This window comes from Sus scrofa, chromosome 2, assembly GCF_054392235.1.
Source record: "Sus scrofa isolate SSC_HxYL_T2T_F1_AM1 chromosome 2, Sscrofa_HxYL_maternal_Yorkshire_Landrace_v2.0, whole genome shotgun sequence".
Taxonomy (NCBI): domain Eukaryota; kingdom Metazoa; phylum Chordata; class Mammalia; order Artiodactyla; family Suidae; genus Sus; species Sus scrofa.
In genome coordinates this window covers 52892287-52914237 of record NC_139384.1, presented here as the reverse complement: position 1 = coordinate 52914237, position 21951 = coordinate 52892287, and the positions used below count along the sequence as shown (strand labels likewise).

At 41.2% G+C, this 21951-nt stretch overlaps 1 protein-coding gene across 2 annotated transcripts in view; it reads left to right on the top strand.

The window, feature by feature from the left end:
* The window catches only part of SWAP70 (switching B cell complex subunit SWAP70), an 83134-nt gene that overhangs the window by 11657 nt on the left and 49526 nt on the right, over positions 1-21951 (top strand). For both annotated transcript variants that reach the window (XR_014837301.1, XM_003122981.7), the window contains exon 2: positions 12551-12691. Coding sequence is in view for 1 of the 2 variants with exons in the window: in XM_003122981.7 (XP_003123029.2) it covers positions 12551-12691 (141 nt within the window). In the remaining variant the exon portion in view is untranslated. The remainder of the gene's footprint in view (positions 1-12550; positions 12692-21951) is intronic.

Here is a 21951-nt window from a genome sequence, read left to right as displayed (position 1 = left end):
GCCCCACCTGTGACCTACACCACAGCTCACAGCAACAATGGATCCCTGACCCACTGAGCAAGGCCAGGGATCTAGCCCTTGTCCTCATGGATATTAGTTGGGTTCGTTTCCACTGAACCACAAAGGAACTCCTATTCTGTGTGTGTGTGTGTGTGTGTGTGTGTGTTTAGGGCCACACCCCAGGCTAGGGGTCGAATCAGAGCTGCAGTTGCTAGCCTACACCACAGCCACAGCAACGTGGGATCCGAGCCATGTCTGCAACCTATGCCACAGCTCCTGGCAACTTGGGATCCTTAACTCACAGAGCAGGGTCAGGGTCTCATGGATACTAGTCAGGTCCATTACTGCTGAGCCACAGTGGGAGCTCCTCTGAGATTATTCTGATGACGTGGGTAAGAGGCTGGCGATGGAGAGACCAAATGGGAGGTTGCTGTGAAAGTTGATGATTGCTAGGCTGGGATGGTGGCAGCAGGAATCAAAACCCATATGCTCCCTACTCTCATGGAGCTTGACATCTTGTGAGCAATATAGACCAGCGAGAGTTCCCATTGTGGCACAGCAGAAACAAAACAAAACAAATCCGACTAGGAACCATGAGGTTGCAGGTTCAATCCCTGTCCTCGCTCAGTGGGTTAAGGATCTGGTGTTGCCGTGAGCTGTGGTGTAGGTCGCAGACGCAGCTGACATCTGGTGTTGCTGTGGCTGTGGTGCAGGTCGGCAGCTGTAACTTGGATTTGACCCCTAGCCTGGGAACCTCCTTTTGTTGAAAAGACAACAAAGATGAAAGGAAGGAAGGAGGGAGGGAGGGAGGGAGGAAGAGAGAGAGAGAGAGAGAGAAGGAAAGAAGGAAAGAAAATATAGGTCAGCGAACCAACAATTCAAATATAGTGAGATAAAGAAAGTGTACAGTGCTGGGGAGCACAGAAGAAGGGAGCCTACCTAGTCTGTGATGAGGATTGGAGGAGTTAGGTCAGAGACTGCTTTTAGGGGAGTGGACATCTGCCAGTGACTTTTGTGTGTGTGTGAAGCTCCTCTCTAGGAACATCTATGAAGAAAGATTTGGAAAGTAAATCCCTTGGCGGAACAGGAAAGTGTCAGGAGAGAGAGCACTGGTTAGAGTCAGGAGACTAGTCTTGGCTCTGTTAGTTGTGTGGCCCTGGGCAGTTTCTTCTCCTGGCTGGGTTTCATTTTCTTTTTTTTTTTTTTTTTTTTTTTTGTCTTTTTTTGAGCTGCACCTGTGGCATATGGAAGTTCCCAGGCCTGGGGTCGAATGGGAGCTGTAGCTTCCAGCGTATGCCACAGCCACAGCAACCCCAGATCCAACTCGCATCTGCCACCCACCCCACAGCTCACGGCAATGCCGGACCCTTAACCAACTGAGCGAGGCCAAGGATCGAACCCATGTCCTCATGGATATTAGTCGGGTTCGTTACAGCTGAGCCATGATGGGAACTCTCTCATTTTCCTCGTTTGTGAAAGATGGGGGAGCGAGATCTTCAGGGCTTAGCCTTCTGATTTAACTTTGTTGGCTTGCTGTGTTTACGACCATCCTGTTGGTGAGTGCTTGTTATACAGGGACTCAGGAGGGAGAATGGGATCACTGCTGAGGGCAGGGAGCTCTGGTTTCCCCAGCCTCATGCTCTCTGGTTAGCCTTACACCAACAGAGAAGGTCACTCAGTGTAGAGAGAAATCGGGTCCAGAAATAGGACAAACTAAAAGTTAAAAAAATACAAGAAGAGGAGAGTCCCTAGTTTTGTTGTTAAGGGAATGATGGTACCAAAGTCAGAATCCAGGTGGGAGACCTGTTTCAGGGAGAAAAGTAGTGATTCTCCTTTGGATTTTTTGGATGTGAGGCAAATTTAGCATAGAAATCTTTAGTCTCAGTGATGTAAACCAGAGCTCATTTGGAAGGTCAAGACCAGCAAGGGGTCTGAGAGTCATTAGAATAGAGGTGACCAAACATTGCCGGAGTTATAACACTTTTTAAGATGAATAAGGGGAAAGAACTAGGGGCTGGAAATTGGGCTTTGGAAAATGTCCAGATTGGGAGAATGAAGGTTAACATTGGTGACCCCGTAAAGGTACCTTCATGGAGCAGAACAGAGTTCTTTGTAGTATTTAGAAAATAATATGCCATGGGACCAAAAAAGGTCTTAAGAGGAGGGGATGATCCAAGTGCCAAGGGCCAGAGACTTGGGAGAGTGACTTGTTTAGAAGGTATTTGTCCCACATTGTGTTCTCCAGGAAGCAGATGCTGAGATAGAGTTGGGAGTGCCAAAGGGTCAAAAAGAAGTGAAAAAGAGAGGAAGCAGCATTGGGAAAAGGAGCTGTCAAACCGTAATGCAGACTTGACTAAACCTGGAGCTCTGGAGGGAAGATGGCCTGTTAGAGGAAGCCTGTGTTGGGGAGAAATGGTACCACCACCTTGCTCAGGCATTGGCTGTGGTGGACCCTAAAGGTACCAACAGCTGGAGGTTCTCAGCTAACCACAGTCCCCATAGCTGGGCAGCAGTTCCTTTCTTGAATGGCACAGCTCTGTGTCTGCCACAGAATCTTTTCAAAAGGCAATTTTGTGAGATTTATAGGGATAACAAGCAGCCATGGTATAGTGACTGGAAGGGGAAGAGGGGACAGTGGTCAGAGGATGGGGCAGCAGAAGTAGATCTCAGGCTTGTGATCTTTATTATCACCTTGGATGTACACTGTGGCTTCACATCTTCTTTTGGAGAAAAGTGTACTTAATTAAACCATCTAATTTCTCCATCTTCTACTGTAGAATTCTCTCCCATATACTTGTTATTCATCTTGAGTCCTTTCCTCAAAAATCTTTACTGGGATCTTGAGAAACTGGACGGCTTTACTAGATCTCAAGTCAAATGAGTCATGCCTGCTAGTTCTGGTAGTGTTAACTAATGAGACATCTTATAGAATGGTGGGAGAAGGAGATACAGAAGCTTACTGGAGTTAAATCTTCTTGGAGTTCCCATCGTGGCACAGTGGAAACGAATCTGACTAGGAACCATGAGATTATGGGTTTGATCCCTGGCCTCGCTCAGTGGGTTGAGGATCCGGCATTGCCGTGAGCTGTGGTGTAGGTAACAGATGCGGCTCGGATCTGACGTTGCTGTTAAGTGTGGCATAGGCCAGCAGCTACAGCTCCAATTCGACCCCTAGCCTGGGAACCTTGGTATGCCACAGGGGCGGCCCTAAAAAAAAGACAAAAACATTTTTTTTCCATAAATATAAAACCGTCACTTTTTCCAGTTGTAAAGATAATGCATAGGATAGTCAAACAATGCTTTAAAGTGTAGAGACAAAGATAAATTCTATCACCTGAAATTCAGCCACCAACAGCAGATGCAGTTAACTTTGCAGTGATTATCTTGCTAACATCTTTCTCTCACTCCTTCCCCATCCTTTCTTCCTCTCTTTCCTTTATCTCCCTTGCTGCCTCCATGCGTACACATGCATGCACACATGTGTATATACACATAGATATATATCCTTTTATATAAATGGGGTGCTGTTTCATCTGCCTTTGTAACCTCTTCGCTTAAACAGTGTTAGGGTCATGTTTCCATATTAATGCCCATGGATGCAGACACCGTCATCCTTTATAACGGCTGAGAGCTATTTCAGTGTGTTGATGAATCATGCTTTATTTAAGTACTTGCCTATTCTCGGATATTTGAGATGTTTTGATGTTTTCAGCCAGGGTTGCTGCTAAACTTCCTACAACGGGTAGAACACCACCCCAATTTCCCAAACAAAGAATTATTTGGCCTAAAATGTCAGTAGTGATGAAGAAAACCTGCTCTATACCTTCTCCAGTGTTGGGGGTTTGGCAATTTTAACTCCCCTATATCTGCTCAAATACCAGGTATTGTTTCTCACACAAAAAGTAGTAGCTTTGGAGTTCCCACTGCAGCAGAGCGTGTTAAGGATCTGGCATTGCTGCAACTGTGACATAGGTGGCATTTGTGGCATAGGTTGCAGCTGTAGCTCAGATTTGACCCCTGGCCCCAAAACTTCCATTTGCTGTGGGTACAGACAAAAAAAAAAAGTAGCTATTTTAATTTACGTTATATTAATTACTAGTGAGGTTAAGCATCTTTTCCTATATCTATTAGTCATTAGCTTCTTTTGTGAAATTTTCTATTCACATCTCTTGTCCATTTTTTTTAATTTATTTTATTTTATTTGTCTTTTTTTTTTCTTTTGCCATTTCTAGGGCCACTCCTGCAGTATATGGAGGGTCCCAGGCTAGAGGACCAATCAGAGCTGTAGCCACAGGCCTCCACCAGAGCCACAGCAACGTGGAATCCGAGCCGCGTCTGTAACCTACACCACAGCTCATGGCAACACTGGATCCTTAACCTACTGAGCAAGGCCAGGGATTGAACCTGCAACTTCATGGTTCCTAGTCGGATTTGTTAACCACTGAGCCACTATGGGAACTCCTCTTGTCCATTTTTAAAATCAGGTGTTCATCTTTTATTTTTATCCTAGGAGTAATTTGAATATTTGAGCTCTTAGTCTTTTTTGTTTGTTTTTCTATGGTGTCTCTTTTTATTTATTTTTTGGCCATGCCCATGGAATCTAGAAGTTCCTGGGCCAGGGATCGAACCCTTGCCATAGCAGTGACTCAAGCCCCTGTAGTAACAATGCTGGATATTGAACCTGTTGAGCCACATGGGAACTCCCTATGGTGTCTCTCTCTCTTTTTTTTTTTTTTGTCTTTTCTAGGGCCACCCCCGCAGCATATGGAGGTTCCCAGGCTGGCGGTCGAATCAGAGCTGCAGCCACCAGCCTATATTAGAGCCACAGCAACGCGGGATCTGAGCCGCATCTGCAACCTACACCACAACTCACAACAACGCCGGATCCTTAACCTGCTGAGCAAGGCCAGGGATTGAACCTGCAACCTCATGGTTCCTAGTCAGATTCGTTAACCACTGCACCACGACGGGAACTCCAAAGGTGTCTCTTTTTAAAGGGAAATTTAAGAATTTTTATGTGGTCAAATTTACCAGTTTTTTTCTTTTTGATTCCTAAAGAGGGCTAAATTAGAGAATCATCCAAAATAACTTATTAAAGGTGGTCTATTTAAAATGTAATCCAGTGGCATATAAGGTAGTTTAGTGGCATCTCTTCTGTGGATAGCATCACAGCAGATAGGTTTTTGTTTTGTTTTGCTGCACCCACCGCTTGTGAAAGTTCTCAGACCAAGGACTAAACCCACACCACAGTAGCGACCTGAGCCACTGCTGTGACAATGCTGGATCCTTAACCTGCTGTGCCACAGGAGAACTCCCCACAGCAGATGGTTTCGAGTTAGATATCCTGCCTTAATGTGTCTATAACTGTTATGGTCCTGAGTCTTCTCTTAGCCATATGCTAGTCACTGTGAAGGATATGGAAAAAAAGCGTTAGGCAGGGCTTCCTTCCTCATTGAGCTGCAGTTAGTTATTTGAGCTATTACTAGTATATGAAACAGAATTCACTTAAGTGTTGAATAGGAATTCAGTGGACAGAGAGGGTGATAAAGATTTCCTGAAGTTTATGCAGAATAACCCAGACTTGAAGGTTGTGACGACTCCAGGCAAAAGAGAATGTTTCCAAGCACAGGGCCAGGTTGTGGGCTGGGCAGTTAGGAGATTTGGGCTCTTGCTTCTGATTTGTTACTTATCAGTGTGGGCCTGAAGCAAGTCTCAGGCCCCAGTCCTTTTATCTGTGAAATAAGAAGATAGGAGTAGGATATTGCCTCAGAGTATTGTCATTATTAACATATTATGGTTTTACTGTTAAAAGAGAATTTTTAGAATTTGTTCAGCATGTATTGAAAGCTTTCTGCATTCTGAGTAGCATGCTAGGTGCTGTGGGAATGCAAAGGTAGGTAAACCATGGGCTTTTTAGAAATTTATAGTCCTAATGGGAGCAAAAAAATCTTGTGCGCTGGTGTAAAACCTGAAACACAGTGTTTTTGGGAAATGCAGACTATCTTGATTTTGAGTGGTGGTCAGAAAAGGATGGCGTTTATATTAGGTAGAAACGGTAGGGCTTATTGGAGCAGAGCCTTGGAAGGGGCAGAAGGGTGGTACAGGGCTTATTTGGGGGTGCAGTGAATACACTAGTTGGGCTGGATTTGTACAGTAGGGACAGAAGGAAAAAATAAGGCTAGAAAGGTAAAGTGGGGCTGGCTTGCCAAGTGACTTAACTCCAGAGCGGAGATTAATACCATCTTGGTTTTTTGCTTCTTTGTTTTTGTCTTTTTGTCTTTTTAGGGCCACAGCCACAACATGCGGAGGTTCCCAGGCTAGGGGTCAAATCAGAGCTGAAGCCTCCGGGCTACACCACTGCCACAGCAACTTGGAATCCAAGGGAGGCCAGGGATCGAACCCATATCCCCATGGATGCTAGTCGGGTTTGCTAACTGCTGAACCACGAAGGGAACTCGACCTTCTTGGTTTTTCCTGCTGTAGACTTCTGATGACTTAGACAAGGTGATAGGTTAGCCATGCTTGCAGAGTAATTTGGTAAAAGTGTCTAGGATGGTGACTGCATTCAAGGACTGAGTCAAAGATGACTTTGAGATTTCTGAGGCTGAATACAATAAAGATAACATAGGAGAAGGCAAGCCTTAAGTGGTGACAGGACAAAGGCATTTGTCATTTGTCGGGAAGGGGAAAAGGAGTGCTGTGATGAGGGGCGGGACTTCTATGAAGACAATGCTCTTAAGGCAGGGCATAGCGCTGGTAGGAAATTGGTCATTCTGGTTCATTGTTGGGAAGAGTTTTCTGGTAATTCGCCATTAGCTTGAAATTTTATGAATCCAACAGGAATTTTCACGTTTTAAGAAAACATCGCCCATTATGAATTATAGTTCTGTAATTGTGTTGGTTCAGATAAGCTCGTTGGAATAGAGATCCCCACCCCCTTTTTCTCAGTGTTGAGTTTTAACCATTACGCACATCCTGTAAAGGGAAACAGCGTGTGACTGGGGAGGAGGGCTCATGTCAGAAAACTTTTGTAATCTCTACATCTTTGGGAGGGAGGAGGTTAAGCATCATGCACTCACATGTGTTCAAACACTGTTTAGTCGTTCATCATCCTTGATTTCTTTTCACGATAGTTGGAGCGAAATGCTTAAAAAAGGGTAAATGGCAAACCACGGAACAGGAACAGACCACACGAGCGGTTAATTAGTCATCTCTTGTCAGTGGGGGCCCTGCAACGGCAGTAGCAGACAGCTGTGAAGGAACTGGAGCAATGAGGGTCTGGCATGGACATGGATCTTTTATTAAAGTAACAATAGTTTATTCTTCAAATCGGGGAATGAGAGCAAAGTTGCCTAGCAATTATGTAGGCGCCAAAAGAATGGCCTTTGGAGGAGGAGCAGGCATTTGAAGTGGGATAAATTCAACTTTCTCAAGAAACTTGTGAACACTGATTAGAGTGATTCAGGCACAGTCCTTGGACAAATCAAGAACTTGAGGTCCTCTTTGCTCCTCATCTGCTTTCCAGCGTCCTCATCTGGGGAGAAGACCAGTGCGTTTCTTGGAACAGTTTTGCCCAAAGGTGGCTGCTGGGAGGTGAGGGCTTCCAGAAAGTGAATGGTCCCAGATTTCTAGGCAGAGTAGTTCTTCACCACTGATTGAATTTGGCTCCACTGAAGAGCTCCAGCCATCTTGTTGGGTGCTGGAGAGCTGACTGGGTGAGCTGAGGGACACCAGCCCATCACTGCACCTCAGCAGCAACATGCATGGTTGGCCAGTCACTTTTGTATAGGCAGGGCTCTTTTTCCAGAAGGAGAAGGAAGGTGGCAGGGCATGGAAAGGGCACCAAAGTACAAGGTTTGGGTTCTACTCCTGGTTTCACTGCACGTAAAACCCTGTGACTGGGGGACATCACCTCATCTCTGACTCAACCGCACCATCTATAAAGCAGCAGTGATAGCTACTCTCCAGGGGCAAGACCATACCAACTAATGGGTGATGTGAGTCTACTTTAAAAAACACAAACTACTATATAAGCTTATGGAGCTTTGACTTCTTGTTATTGGTTTATATTCTGGGCTTCAAGGATTTTTTTCTTCATACAGTTTACTTTTTTTTTTTTTTTTTAATGGCCGCACCTGCGGCATATGGAAGTTCCCAGGCTAGGGGTTGAATCAGAGCTGCAGCTGCAGGCCACAGCCACAGCCACAACAACTTGGGATCCAGGCCACATCTGTGACCTGTGCCTCAGCTTGCAGCAACATGGATCCTTAATCCACTGAGTGAGGCCAGGGATGGAACCCGAATCCTCACCGACACTACGTTGGGTCTTTAACCCACTGACCCACAGTGGAAATTCCAACTTTACTTTTTTTTTTTTTTTGGTCGTCTTTTTTTGTCTTTTTAGGGCCTCGCCAGCAGCATATGGAGGTTCCCAGGCTAGGGGTCGAATCAGAGCTGTAGCTGCTGGCCTATACCACAGCCACCAGATCCGAGCCTCGTCTGCAGCTGATACCACAGCTCACAGCAGTGCCCGATTCTTAACCCCCTGAGCGAGGCCAGGGATTGAATCTGCAGCCTCATGGTTCCTAGTCAGATTTGTTTCTGCTGTGCCACAAAGGGAACTCCTCTACTTTTGAATTTGAAAAAAAGTTGAGATTCTGTCTAGGCTTTTTAAAAAAATTGCTGATAATTTTTGTTTAAAGTGTTTATAGATAGCACACAGTTGCTGTTGGGTTTTTTTTTTTTTCTTTTCTTTTCTCTTTTAGTTACAAACCTTTTCCAATTAGCTGTTATTCAGTTGTTATTTTGTTTGAAGAAGACTTCCTTGTTCTAGGTCTTACTAGCGATGAAAAAGGCTGAATTTCTGATCTGAGCTGTAGTTCCTTCTGCTGAATTCATGAAATGAGTTTGGGTTGACAGTTAAGGATTGGGCTTAAAAACTTTTTTTTTAGAGACAAATCCCCAACTCTTCATTTTGCACTGAGGATACAGAGACTAAGCCAGAAAGGAGTGAAATATTCCAGTATTTTAAAAAGGGAAATGGCAGACCACTGCACAGGAACAGACGAATAGGGCTGGTACTCAGGTCTTCTCCTTCAGGGTCCTTTACTGTAATCTGCTGCCTTCCTCACAATTTGCTCAACTAACTAAAGGTGGTTAAGGAAATGATCACTGAATTCAGTTACCCCTGTATTTAACAAAAGTGCTATTTAGGAAAAGAAACTCATGGACTTGGAGAAGAGACTTGTGGTTGCTGGGGTGGGGGATGGACTGGGAATCTGGGGTCAATAGATGCAAACTGTTGCATTTGGAGTGGATAAACAATGAGATCCTGCTGCATAGCACTGGGAACTATATCTAGTCACTTGTGATGGAACATGGTGGAGGATAATGTGAGAAAAAGAATGCGTGTGTGAGAGAGAGACTGGGTCACCTTGCTGTACAGTCAAAAATTGACAGAACACTGTAAACCAGCTATAATGGAAAAAATAAAAATAATTTTTAAAAAGTGCTGTTGAACTGTTCAAGGCTAAAGTCTGGAGTTTCAATCCTCATTGGGATCACCGGATTGAACTAAAGCACTTGTCACAAAGATGTTGACTTTAGAAAACTAGAAACATAATGCTCCTTACTCCTGGAGAGTATTGGGCCAAAGATTACAAAACCTGAGTTCTAATCTCAGTACTGTGAAGTAACCTTAGTCAAGAAAAACAAATTTAATCTCTTTGAGCCAGTACTCACCATCTGTGAGGCTAAGAAGAATAACACTATGTTTTTAGTTGAGGATCTAAGATACTTAAAGAGAAAGAGGGTGGGGGTAGAGATTGGTGTCTGCCTTTTGTACCCTGAGGATTTTGTATTAATCAATTACTTTCCTCATGTTTTTCCTCTATATGGAGAGCCTTCCCATTGCCCTTTTCCTGTCCAAAAGTTCTCCTTATTTTAAGGCCTAGGTTATACTTCACTTCCTCTGCGAAGTCACTGTAGCAACACGATTCTTTCTGGACTCATTTATTGCCTTTACATATTACTCCTCTGTTAATCATGTTACTTTGCTGTGGACTAAGTCTTCCTTTTATACCTAAATCTTTAGGGAGTAAGTTCATGTAGCAGAAAGAGTATGGAATTGGAGGATAAGTAGATTTAGCTGTGTGATCTTGAGCTGGCCATTTAAAAAATATGTATATATATTCAGTTTTTTAAATAGGTATTATATGTTTTGCATAGGTAAATTGTTTTTCAAAAACTTAATAAAAAGGGAGGTTTAGTGAGAAATCTTTTGCTCCGGGCCTGCAATCAAACTAGCTTTTCCTGCCAGTTATTCATTTCTTATATATCTTTCTATTTATTCTTCCCTTTTCTTTTACATAAAAGTTGAGATACTCTATTCAGTCTTAGCGACATTGCTTTTTTCACTTAATTTATCTTGGAGATCTTTTTCTATCACAACACAGCGAGTTCCTCTTTGCTCTTCATGTTTTATGGAGGTACCATAGGTTAACCAATGGTTGGGAATTTTTATGTGGGTAAAGTCCCAAATAATTTTAAAATTTGAATGACCTTTGAGCCTTATCTGAAGACTGTGCTCTATATTTCCTCATTTCTCTAAAAACTTATATTTCTATAGTATGTTGCAGTCTTTAAACACTTGACGTTCTTGAAGTCGATCCTCACAAAACTTCTTTGGGGGCAGATAATTACTGTATAAGTTTAAATAGAGAAAGGAGATACCTGTTTAGGATTTTGCTGATTCTGATGCAAGATTCAATACAAGCTGCCCAGTGCCCTTTTCCTGTGCTCTACTATTCGCAAATGGAGGGTTTTCTTGAGAAACACAGCCGGCTTTGTAGGGGCTGATAAAAGTCTTCATTACTTCATTTATAACCATTTGTGAGTTTACTTCCTTCACTTTACTTACTTCCTTAAAACCAGTAGAGCATGTAGAAAAAGATCTCTACATAAATGAAGCTTTGAGAAACAAATGTAGAAAGAAGATATGCAAATGTTCTTTTTATAGATTATTTTTTCATCTTAAAAAACTCTAACCGAAATATGTTTGTACAGAAAAAAGTGACTTGCTTAATGGAATTCAAAGTGTTCATTAAGATGAATGTAGCTCCTTAAGTGATTTAAATGACTAGGGCTAAGAAAAATAGGGAGTCTTTTAACCTAGGGATTTAATGAAATATTGAATAGGGATTTAACAAAATATTGAATAGGGATTTAACAAAGATTCTCAGTTAGAGGAAGTATAGCCTTAGCTATGTAATTTGACCTATTTAGAATGCACACATGAAATGGAAGGGATTTAAGTTTTATTTTTTAATTTTCACTTCACGTGAAACAAGACTAGTCCTGAAATAGCCCAGGCTGCTCACACTCGGCTGCCTGCATGTTGAAGTATGCGCTTGGCTTATGAAATACAAGAATGCAAATTTTCTGCAGAATGTTTTCAGCCACTTTGGTGACTCCTGACATATTTCTGCTATTGATTTTTCTCATAATTCTAAACTGGGCCCTTGATTTCTTTCTCTTTTTATATTTATACTCTTTTATACTCATTCTGAAAACTAACCTGGTGTCATAGAATTGTAGAGATGTTTGGACGTTTAGAGAGTCCTAATTAATATTTGATATATTTATATATTAACTTGGCTCTTTATATTCAACAAAAAGAGGAAGCTGAGGCCCAGAGAGCTGGTAGCTGGCTCAGGTCAGCCACTTGTCCAGAAGCCCTGGCTGTAGCTCTTTTCTCTAACAGCTCTAATCACCTGACACTGCTCTGAGGGGAAATTTAATTTAATTTTATTTATTTATTTATTTTTATAATTTTTTTTTTTTTGGTCTTTTTTTGCTATTTCTTGAGCCGCAGTGGTGTGGCTATTTCTTGGGCTGCGCAGTGGTGTGGCTGTGAGCAAATCACAGAACCTTTTTTTTTTTTTTTTTTTTGGTCTTTTTGCCATTTCTTGGGCCGCTCCCGCGGCATATGGAGGGTCCCAGGCTAGGGGTCTAATCGGAGCTGTAGCCACCGGCCTACGCCAGAGCCACAGCAACGCGGGATCCGAGCCGCATCTGCAACCTACACCACAGCTCACGGCAACGCCGGATTGTTAACCCACTGAGCAAGGGCAGGGACCGAACCAGCAACCTCATGGTTCCTAGTCGGATTCGTTAACCACTGCGCCACGATGGGAACTCCGAAATTTAATTTTAAACACATTCTCTTGCTCTCTCCTCCCTTTTTCTTTCCAGTGTGGGCCAATTAATAAAAGACTACAAGGAGTGGGATAGTCCCAGGTCTTGCATGGAGCCTGGCTCATTGTAGGCATGTAAGAGAGACTCATTTGAAGTGAACCTGAACTGGGGAGGGAAGGACAGACACTGTGGCTATCAAGTAGGAAGCTGGCATCTGAGCAGTGGTCTCCCCATGTTTGCTAGTTCATTCTCCGTCTTTCTCTCTCCCAGCAGGGAGCAGCCAGTTGTGTTCGGACAGTGACGGTGCCTAGTGCTGGTTAGTGGATGCCTCTAACCTACTCTCTTTCCCTCTTAGGTCCTCTCCCATAACCTGTGCACGGTGCTGAAGGTTCCGCATGACCCCGTTGCCCTTGAAGAGCACTTCAGGGATGATGATGAGGGGCCCGTCTCCAATCAGGGCTACATGCCATATTTAAACAAGTTCATTTTGGAAAAGGTATGCTTCGAACCTCTTCCTGCTTACAGTGTTGTTCGATTTGCCGTTTCAAGTGGGCCCCATGGCCGCTTGTTGGTGAGTTCACTAAGCAGTTTGGGTGTAAAGTATCACGGGATAAATCAGAAAGGAAAGAAAGAATGAGAGACTGACAGTGCTTCCCAGATCCCTCTCCAGTGTCTTCTAAAACGTGGTTTGACATTTTTGCACCTTGGCTCATATTTTGAAATATAGAACTGTGTTTTGTATTAGTCTGTATCTTTCTTTTCTCAGGAACCTTTTGTTTCTTTTTAATTTCTAGTTCCACCTGTACTGGCAGTGATTGTTAAAGCTATGATGGGGTAAAGTGTGATGTCTTTATATAGATATTATACAGCAAAGTTTTTATCCTAGACTCTTCCAGGTACCACTGGGATTTTCCTCTGGGGTATAAGTAAAGATGCTTCAAAGACCTCTTATGTGTTTGGAAGTCAAATATAACCTATTGGTATTTTCTGCTGGGTTCAGTTTTCTTCTTGGTTTGGATAATTAGAAATTGACACATTAAAGTGTTGAATTTAATGTTCTTTTATTTTTTAAAGGAACTTATCTAAATTGATGGTACATTTAATTACAAACATTGGTGGTGAAAAAATTACCAAAGGTAGCTTGTTATTAAATAGGAAATTAATACAGAAATATATGAAAGAAAAAGTCTTTACTCTTTTTAGTCTGACTCTCCAGAAGTAACCACTGTTAACCATTTGATGAATATATTTGCTGACCTTTTTATATACATGCAAACTCACACCTATACAATACATAGTATTTTGTTTCTGTGCGATTAGGATCATGCTACATATAGTTCAACTTAATTTTTTTAACTGAACGATATATCAGTGTCATCTTTCCATATCCTGTACATTTAGTTTAGATATGAAAGTCATCATAGATAGACGTGAAGGGTTGGGAATTCCTGCTTTTGCTTATTTGTAACACCAAGCATGAAATACTGGATATTTGTCAAAAATGGCTTTCAAAAAGCGACAGTGATGATATTTTAAAATTAAAAATAAAATATATTTTAATTTTTTCCTGGTGGCTCAGCAGGTTAAGGATCTGGTGATGTCACTGCTGTGGCCATGGTTACTGCTGTGGTGTGAGTTTCATCCATGTCCTGGGAACTTTTGTATGCCAAGGGGGCAGCCAAAATAAAACAGAACAACTAAAAAAGCTTATTTTCAGGAGTTGCCTGGTGGTCAGGTGGTTAGAATTTAGCACTTTCACCACTGTGGCCTGTGTTCTGTCCCTGGTCTGGGAACTGAGATCCCACATCAAGCTGCTGCATACTGCAGCCAAAAAAAAAGAAAAAAAGAAAAAAAAAAAAGGTGCCTATTTTTCCATCACCTAAATACCGTAACTATTGACATTTTTTTCTATATCTTTTTGGGGATTTTTGTAGCTATTTTTATGTTTTGTTTGTTTGTTTCTTTTTCCTGCACCTGCAGCATATAGAGATTCCTGGGCCAGGGATTGAATCTGAGCTGCTTCTGCAACTTACACCACAGCTATGGCAACACTGGATCCTTAGCCCACTGTGCCAGACTGGGGATTGAATCTGTGCCACTGCAGAGACAATATTGGGTCCTTAACCTGCTGCGTCACAGCAGGAACTCGTATAAGTCTTTTTATAATTTATTGTCTTTTTGTAATAGCAAAGTACAGTCATTAAACTTTATAGTAATAATTTAAGGTAGTGGTTTGGAAAATGCCAAAATTTGGTCAGCATTTTTTTTTGTCTTTTTGCCATTTCTGGGGCCACTCCCACAGCATATGGAGGTTCCCAGGCTAGGGGTCTAATCGGAGCTGTAGCCACAGGCCTAACCAGAGCCACAGCAACGTGGGATCCGAGCCGCCTCTGCAACCTACACCACAGCTCACAGCAATGCCAGATCCTTAACTCACTGAGCAAGCCAGGGATCAAACCCACAACCTCATGGTTCCTAGTCAGATTCGTTAACCACTGAGCCACGGTGGGAACTCCTGGTCAGCATTCTTTTTAAAAATCACATTATATTTTTCAGAAAATTTGCAGCAAAGATTGTCAAAATTACAGTGTGTTCCCTTAGATAGTATTCTTGGTCTTTTATTCCATATCAGCCTCACAGTACATTTTTTTATTCTTTTTTTTTTTTGTTTGTTTGTTTGTTTGTTTTGTCTTTTTGCCATTTCTTGGGCCGCTTCCACGGCATATGGAGGTTCCCAGGCTAGGGGTCTAATCGGAGCTGTAGCCACCGGCCTAACCAGAGCCACAGCATCTCGGGATCCGAGCCGCATCTGCAACCTACACCACAGCTCACGGCAACGCCGGATTGTTAACCCACTGAGCAAGGGCAGGGACTGAACCCGCAACCTCATGGTTCCTAGTCGGATTCGTTAACCACTGCGCCACGACGGGAACTCCCATTTTTTTATTCTTTATTTGTGTCTGTGTGTGTGTGTTTTGTATGTATGTATGTCATGCGTATATATATATATATATATATATATATATATATATACACATACATATGTATAACATATATTTTTAAGTATTTCCTCTGCAGAGATTGCCTTGGTCATGCTTTAATTAGAATAGACTGCAGAGGGAGAAACCACACCATAATGAAATGTAAGGCTTAATCAAACTCACAAAAGCCACATACTGTGTGATCCATTTTATGTGACATGTTCATAATAGGCAAACACATAGAAATACAAAATAGATTAGTAGTTTTCAGAGGCTGAGAGAAAGTGGGAATGGTGAGTGATGACTCATGGCTTTGGGATTTCTTTTAGGGGTGATGAAAATGTTTTAGCGTTAGTGACTATGGTTGCAAAATCTTGTGAATGTACTAAAAACTGCTAAATTGTACACTTTAAGGGTGAACTTTATAGTATATGAATTGTATCATGGTAAAAAAAAAAACCTTAAATTATAAAAATACTGATGTGTGAGATTTCAAAGTTTCATGATGCTGTACTATTTTTTGGAGCTTCTTTGGGCTGCTGTTTATTGTTAGGTAGCTCATTTGTGTTCTGTGGTTGCATTATAAGTAAATACATCTTTATTATGTTTGTGAAGAAATTCTTTTTATTTAGCAAAGTGTTCCCCAGCTTTATTGAGATATTATTGACACTTAATGTATGTATGCAAGTGTAAGATATACAATGTGATGATTTGATACATGTATGTATTCTGAAGTGATTATCACATTAAAGTTAGTTGTGTTAAATTGCCTCCCATTAATCACTTTTTTCTCCACTGGTGATAACTTTTAAGATCTACTCTCTTACAACGTTCAAGTATGTAATACAATATTGTTAACTATCGTAACAATGCTATGCACTAGATCCCTAAAATTTTCTCATCTTTTTTGTTTTGTCTTTTGTCTTTTTAGAGCCACATCCGTGGCATATGGAGGTTCTCAGGCTAGGAGTTGAGTCTGAGCTATAATTGCCAGCCTACACCACAGCCATGGCAATGCCAGATCTGAGCCACGTCTGCGACCTACACCACATCTCATGGCAACGCCCTAGATCCTTAACCCACTGAGTAAGCCCAGGGATCAAACCTGCAACCTCATGGTTCCTAGTTGGATTTGTTTCCACTTTGCCACAACAGGAACTCCAAAACTTACTCATCTTAAAGCTGGAACTTGGAGTTCCTGTTGGGGTGTAGTGGAAATAAATCCAACTAGGAACCGTGAGGATGCGGGTTTGATCCCTGGCTTTGCTCAGTGGAGTATGGATCTGGCATTGCCGTGAGCTGTGGTGTGGGTCGCAGATGCAGGTCAGACCCCATATTGCTCTGGCTGTGGTATAGGCCGGCAGCTGTAGCTCCCATTTGACCCCTAGCCTGGGAACTTCCATATGCTGTGGGTGTGGCCTAAAAAGCAAAAAAAAAAAAAAAAAGCTAGAACTTGTACCCTTTGACCAGCATCTCCCCATTTCCCCTACTCATCAGCCCCTGACAACCACCACCATTCTACTCTCACATTTCTTTCATTTTTTTATACATTCTACATGTAACTGAGAACGTATAGTATTTGTCTTTATCTTAAAGAAATTCTTTTAAACATGATTAGTTATAACAGCTTCAGAATTCTTGAGTATACCATCTGATATTTCTCCATTAATTTAAATAGAAGCCTAGAAGTTTTGAATACAATCATAGTGGTGAGAACATTTAAACTCTATTAACAACCCTTAAGACAAGTGGTTAATGCATGATGTATGCCAAGATCCCACAGAAGGGGTCAAAAGTAGGTATATCCCCATTTTTTTTTTCTCTCAATACCTATTTTAATCAAATTTAGGCCTTATGACCTAGAAACAAGACAGTCTACAATGGAGTGTCAAACCCAGGGACTCCTTTTCTCTCTGTCTTTAGGATAAATAACATCTACTTCCCTAATTTTTTCCCTTTAAGGTATGTATTAGCACACTGGCATCATGGACTTTAAATAAATAAAAACAAAAACTTGTTGTCTTCCCTACTTTTTAAAATATAAAAACATATTTAAAACATATACTATGACCTCATTGTATTTTTACTTTTTTTAAAAAAAACTTCAGTTTATTTAAACTAAAATCAAAACCAAAATCAGTTCACTCAGTAAATATGTCTTATATTCAGCAACTATTTGATGAGCTACTGTTTGCATGTATTTAATCTTAAAAATTGATGTCCCCATTAGGCTCAGCAGTTTAGGGACCCAACATGGTCTGCGTGAGGACCTGGGTTTGGTCCCTGGCCAAGTGGGTTAAGGATACAGTGTTGCTGTGAGCTGCGGTGTAGGTCATGGATACGGCTCTGATCTGGTGTTGCTGTGGCTGTGGCGTGGGCCTTAGCTGCAGCTCCACTCAGCCCCTGGCCCAAGAACTTCCATGTGCCTCGGGTGCGCCCTCAAAAGAAAAAAAAAAAAAGAAATTTAAGGACAATAAGTAGAGTTATATCTGCTATTAAAATATATGGAACATCCCGGGAACTTCTCAGAAGTCTAGAAATTGCTTGTTTTTCAGTGCTAGAATTTGTATTGGCTGGTGAACAGAGAAACATGGTTTAATATCTCACAGTGCTGTACCCTGATACCACATTTTGTTCTCCTTGATGTCACTTTCTTTAAACATCTTGAATTTTAAAGTTTTAGAGTATCTTTTGTTTCAGTATTTAGGTATTTAAAAGTTCTGTAACTGGGGGGAAATATAGCAATATTTAACAAATCCAAAATTAGTCACTAAATTTGGAGAAAAACTTATTCACACAGTGAGTAAGGATGTGCTCAAACAGTGAGCCCTTGTTTATTATTGCTTAGCCACCTGGAGTGGAATTTTGCCAGACCTTCAATCCAAATAAAGCAGCCAAGGTTTCCATGGTGTGGGTTTAAAATGAGCAAAGATTACTGCCTTGTTTTGAAACTTGGTTGAAAAAAATGCCAAGAGTAACTGAAGAATGTTAGCATAAAACTTAGTGATTGTCATCAGTTATGCAAAGAAAATATGAAATAATGATCAAACACTTACAAGAGGTGCTTTCATATATACAGTGTTTCATTTGAGCCTCATGGTAATTCTATGATGCGTAACTGGAGTTCTTATCCCCATTTAACTCAGGAGGAAATAGAGCATAAGGTTACCTAGCTAATAAGGGGCAGATAGATTTTGAACCTGAGCCATTTAACTTCTAGCCTAGTGTTCATTTAACTCTATGTACTATTGAGGGATTAGTTACTCCCTTCCAGAATTAATATTTTTTTCCTGGATGTGTCGGCAGGGGTGGAGTGGTTTAAGAGCCGTTCTGATCATCTCAAACTATCTGAGTTTCTGTCTGGTTCTCTAAGTTTTTTCCTCCAGTGTTTTTTATTTGTTTGTTTGTTGCCCTTTTTGTCTTTTGAGGGCTACACTCGTGGCATATGGAGGTTCCCAGGCTAGGGGTCTAATCGGAGCTGTACCTGCTAGCCTGAGCCACAGCCACAGCCACAGCCACAGCCACGCCAGATCCAAGCCGAGTCTGTGACCTGAACCACAGCTCACGGCAACGCCAGATCCTTAACCCACTGAGCAAAGCCAGGGATCAAACCCACAACCTCATGGTTCCTAGTCGGATTTGTTTCCGCTGCACCACAACGGGAACTCACTTCCAGTGTTTTAAGATGATTTTTTTTTTCCTCTTAATTAGTACTTGGTATTCCTTAGTGTTTATTTTAGTCATTTTTTCCCCAGGTTATTTGAAAGGTTATCTGCCTTTGCCTAGGAGAATTACTTTGAAGGGGTTGAGACTAAGAGCAAAATTATAGTGAAACTTGCTTTGCAAAAAGTAAATTTTCCCTTTTGGTTTCTATATTTGCTTCTTCACAGAGAATAATTCCTCTTGTTCTTCACATTGACAGAATTGTTTTTGGCTTTCCTGAGATGTCAGATGATAAACATGTCAGTTTTTGTATCAAATATTTTGACCGCTGATTGTTAACTTTTTTTGTTGCTTGTCTGTTAAATTCCTTCTTTAGTAAAGAATGGAATTCTGTAAATATCTATGAAGAATTTTTTCGTTAGCTTTTCCCACCTCCTTTTGAGCAAAAAAACCCCACTATGCCTGGATTATCTGAGAATGAATAATTGAGGAAAGTGGTATATTGTTACCTTTTTGCTGTTGAGCCCAAATAGGCTACATAAAAAACGTGTTATGCTTTTGCATGTTTATGAGGCAGTCTTAGTCTTTCAGGAGATTTAATAGCCTAGTAGGCTTTTTTGGTCCAAAGCACTGTCAGTTCTTTTCCCTGATTCTACACATTAAAGGTTGGCCTGAGCTATGTGATTAAAAACCAAAAATCTGTTGGCAGTACCAAGTCCTAATTGGGGAATCCACTGCTTTCTAACATAATCTTTTTTTTTTCTTTTTTTTTTTTGTTGATGGGGGGGAACATACATATACACACTCAAAAGAAAAGCACAGAAACTTTTTTTTTTTCAGTATAATGTCTCTTTTCTAGAGTCTAGCAGTTTCTGCATTCTGTTTTCCTAGGCTGGGCATTTATACTTTCTTATCAGATGCTTGCCGTTCCTGTGTTAGTTATAGTTCTTCCATAAAATGAGTTTTCAGATTTTCTGTTTGTGGAATGAGTATATCTTCAGCACTAAAAATATTGTCAAATGTATGCCTGACAAGTATTGTTTAATAGAAAGTGGTACTGCTCTTAAACACCCCAAACCAATGCTTTTGCCTGGTTCTCTATTATTGTCCTTTAGTCTATGTTATTTTTTCTTTCCCTGTTGCTTGAAAATTATTAATTTGATACAGTGGCCGGATTGGATTCAACATTGTCATCATATTTGTGAAGTTATACGGAACTAAAAACTTCTGAGTGATTAGAGAGGTTCCATGCTGGGCACTGTGGATGACCTTAACACCATTTAACACTTTGGCCAGCACTGTAACTCTAAGAGCGATGTAGTTTAAAGAACTATTGTTTTAAAAAATAGTAGCTTTCTTTAGATATAATTAGATATAATAGATATAATTCATATACCATACAATTTAGCTATTTAAAGTGTACAATTTGGAAAAGCTAGACAAAACAGAGAAGATTTGCAGTTCCTGCTTTGGCACAGTGTGTTAAAGTGGCAGTGTGTTAAAGTGGCATAAGTCGCAGTGGTGGCTTAGGTTCGATCCCTGGCCCAAGAACTTCCATATGCTGCGGGTGAGTCCAAAAAAGAAAACAAAGGTGTACAATTTGGTGTACAATCGCCAAAAATCAATTTGGTGATTTTTAGTATAGTCGTGTTTTTGTGCAACCATCACTACAATCAATTTCAGAATATTTTCATTACTGTCCCTCAAAAAAACCGTACCTACCAGCACTTACTCTTTCCTCCCCCACGGCCCTAGGCAACTATTAATCTGCTTTCTGCCTCTATGGATTTGCCTATTCTGGACTCATACACTATGACTGCAATCATAATATATGATCTGTCTTGGCGTTCCCTTTGTGGCTCAGTGGTTAATGAACCCGACTAGTATCCATGAGGACTTGGGTTCACTCCCTGGCCTTGCTCAGTGGGTTGAGGATTTGGTGTTGCCCTAAGCTGTGATGTAGGTCACAGACGTGGCTCAGACCTGCTGTGGCTGTGGCATAGGCTGGCAGCTGTGGCTTCAGTTCAGGCCCTAGCCGGGAAACCTCCATATGCTGTGGGTGCGGCCCTGAAAAGACAAAGGACAAAATATATATATATCATACATATATATACATATATATGTCTTCTTTCACTTAGCATCATGTTTTCAAGGTTCATTCATGTCTGTAGCACATAATGGTACTTCATTTCTTTTTATGGCTGAATAATATACCATTGTAGTTATACCACATTTTGTTTGCATATTTATTAGGTGATAGACATTTGCGTTTTTCTACTTTTTGATTATTATGAATTTATTGCTGTGAGCATGCATGTTCAAATTTTTGTATGGATGTATATTTTCAATTCTCCGCTATATACCTAGGAGTGGAATTGTTGGGTCATGTGCCAACTCTTTGTTTAACCTTTTGAAGAACTGCCAAACTATTTTCCAAAACAGCTGTGCATTTTAGTTTTCTATCAGCAGTGGATAAGGGTTCTAATTTCTTCATATCCTCACAAACATTCTTTTTATTATAGCCATTCCCATGGGTGTGAAGTATGTATCTTAGTGTGTTTTGATTTGTATCTCCCTGATGATTAATGTAAAATACTATTTTTAAAGATCCTATTTTTTGGAGTTCGAGTCATGCCTCAGTGGTTAACGAATGCAGAAGGACGTGGATTCGATCCCTGGCCTCTCAGTGGGTTAAGGATCCAGCATTGCCATGAGCTGTGGTGTAGGTTGCAGACGCAGCTCAGATCCCCTAGTTGCTGTTGCTGTGGCTGTGGCATAGGTTGGTGGCTATAGCGCCAGTTGGACCCCTAGCCTGGGAACCTCAATATGCCAAGGGCACAGCCCCACAAAAACAAAAACAAAGATCCTTTTTTTTTTTTTTAATCATAAAGGTAATAAAGGATGTTGTTGAAATTAAGGAAAAAAGAACCTTATTAAGAAAATTTGTATCACCTATAACTGTACCGTAGGAGATGCAGTCACTGTTCACATTTTGATATGTTTGCTTTGAGGGTTGGTTTTTTTGGGGGGAGGGAGAGGGGGTCCAAGGTTATACAGTGGCTTGATGTGGAATTTCAGTTCCCAGACCATGGACTGGACTCTGGCCTCAGAG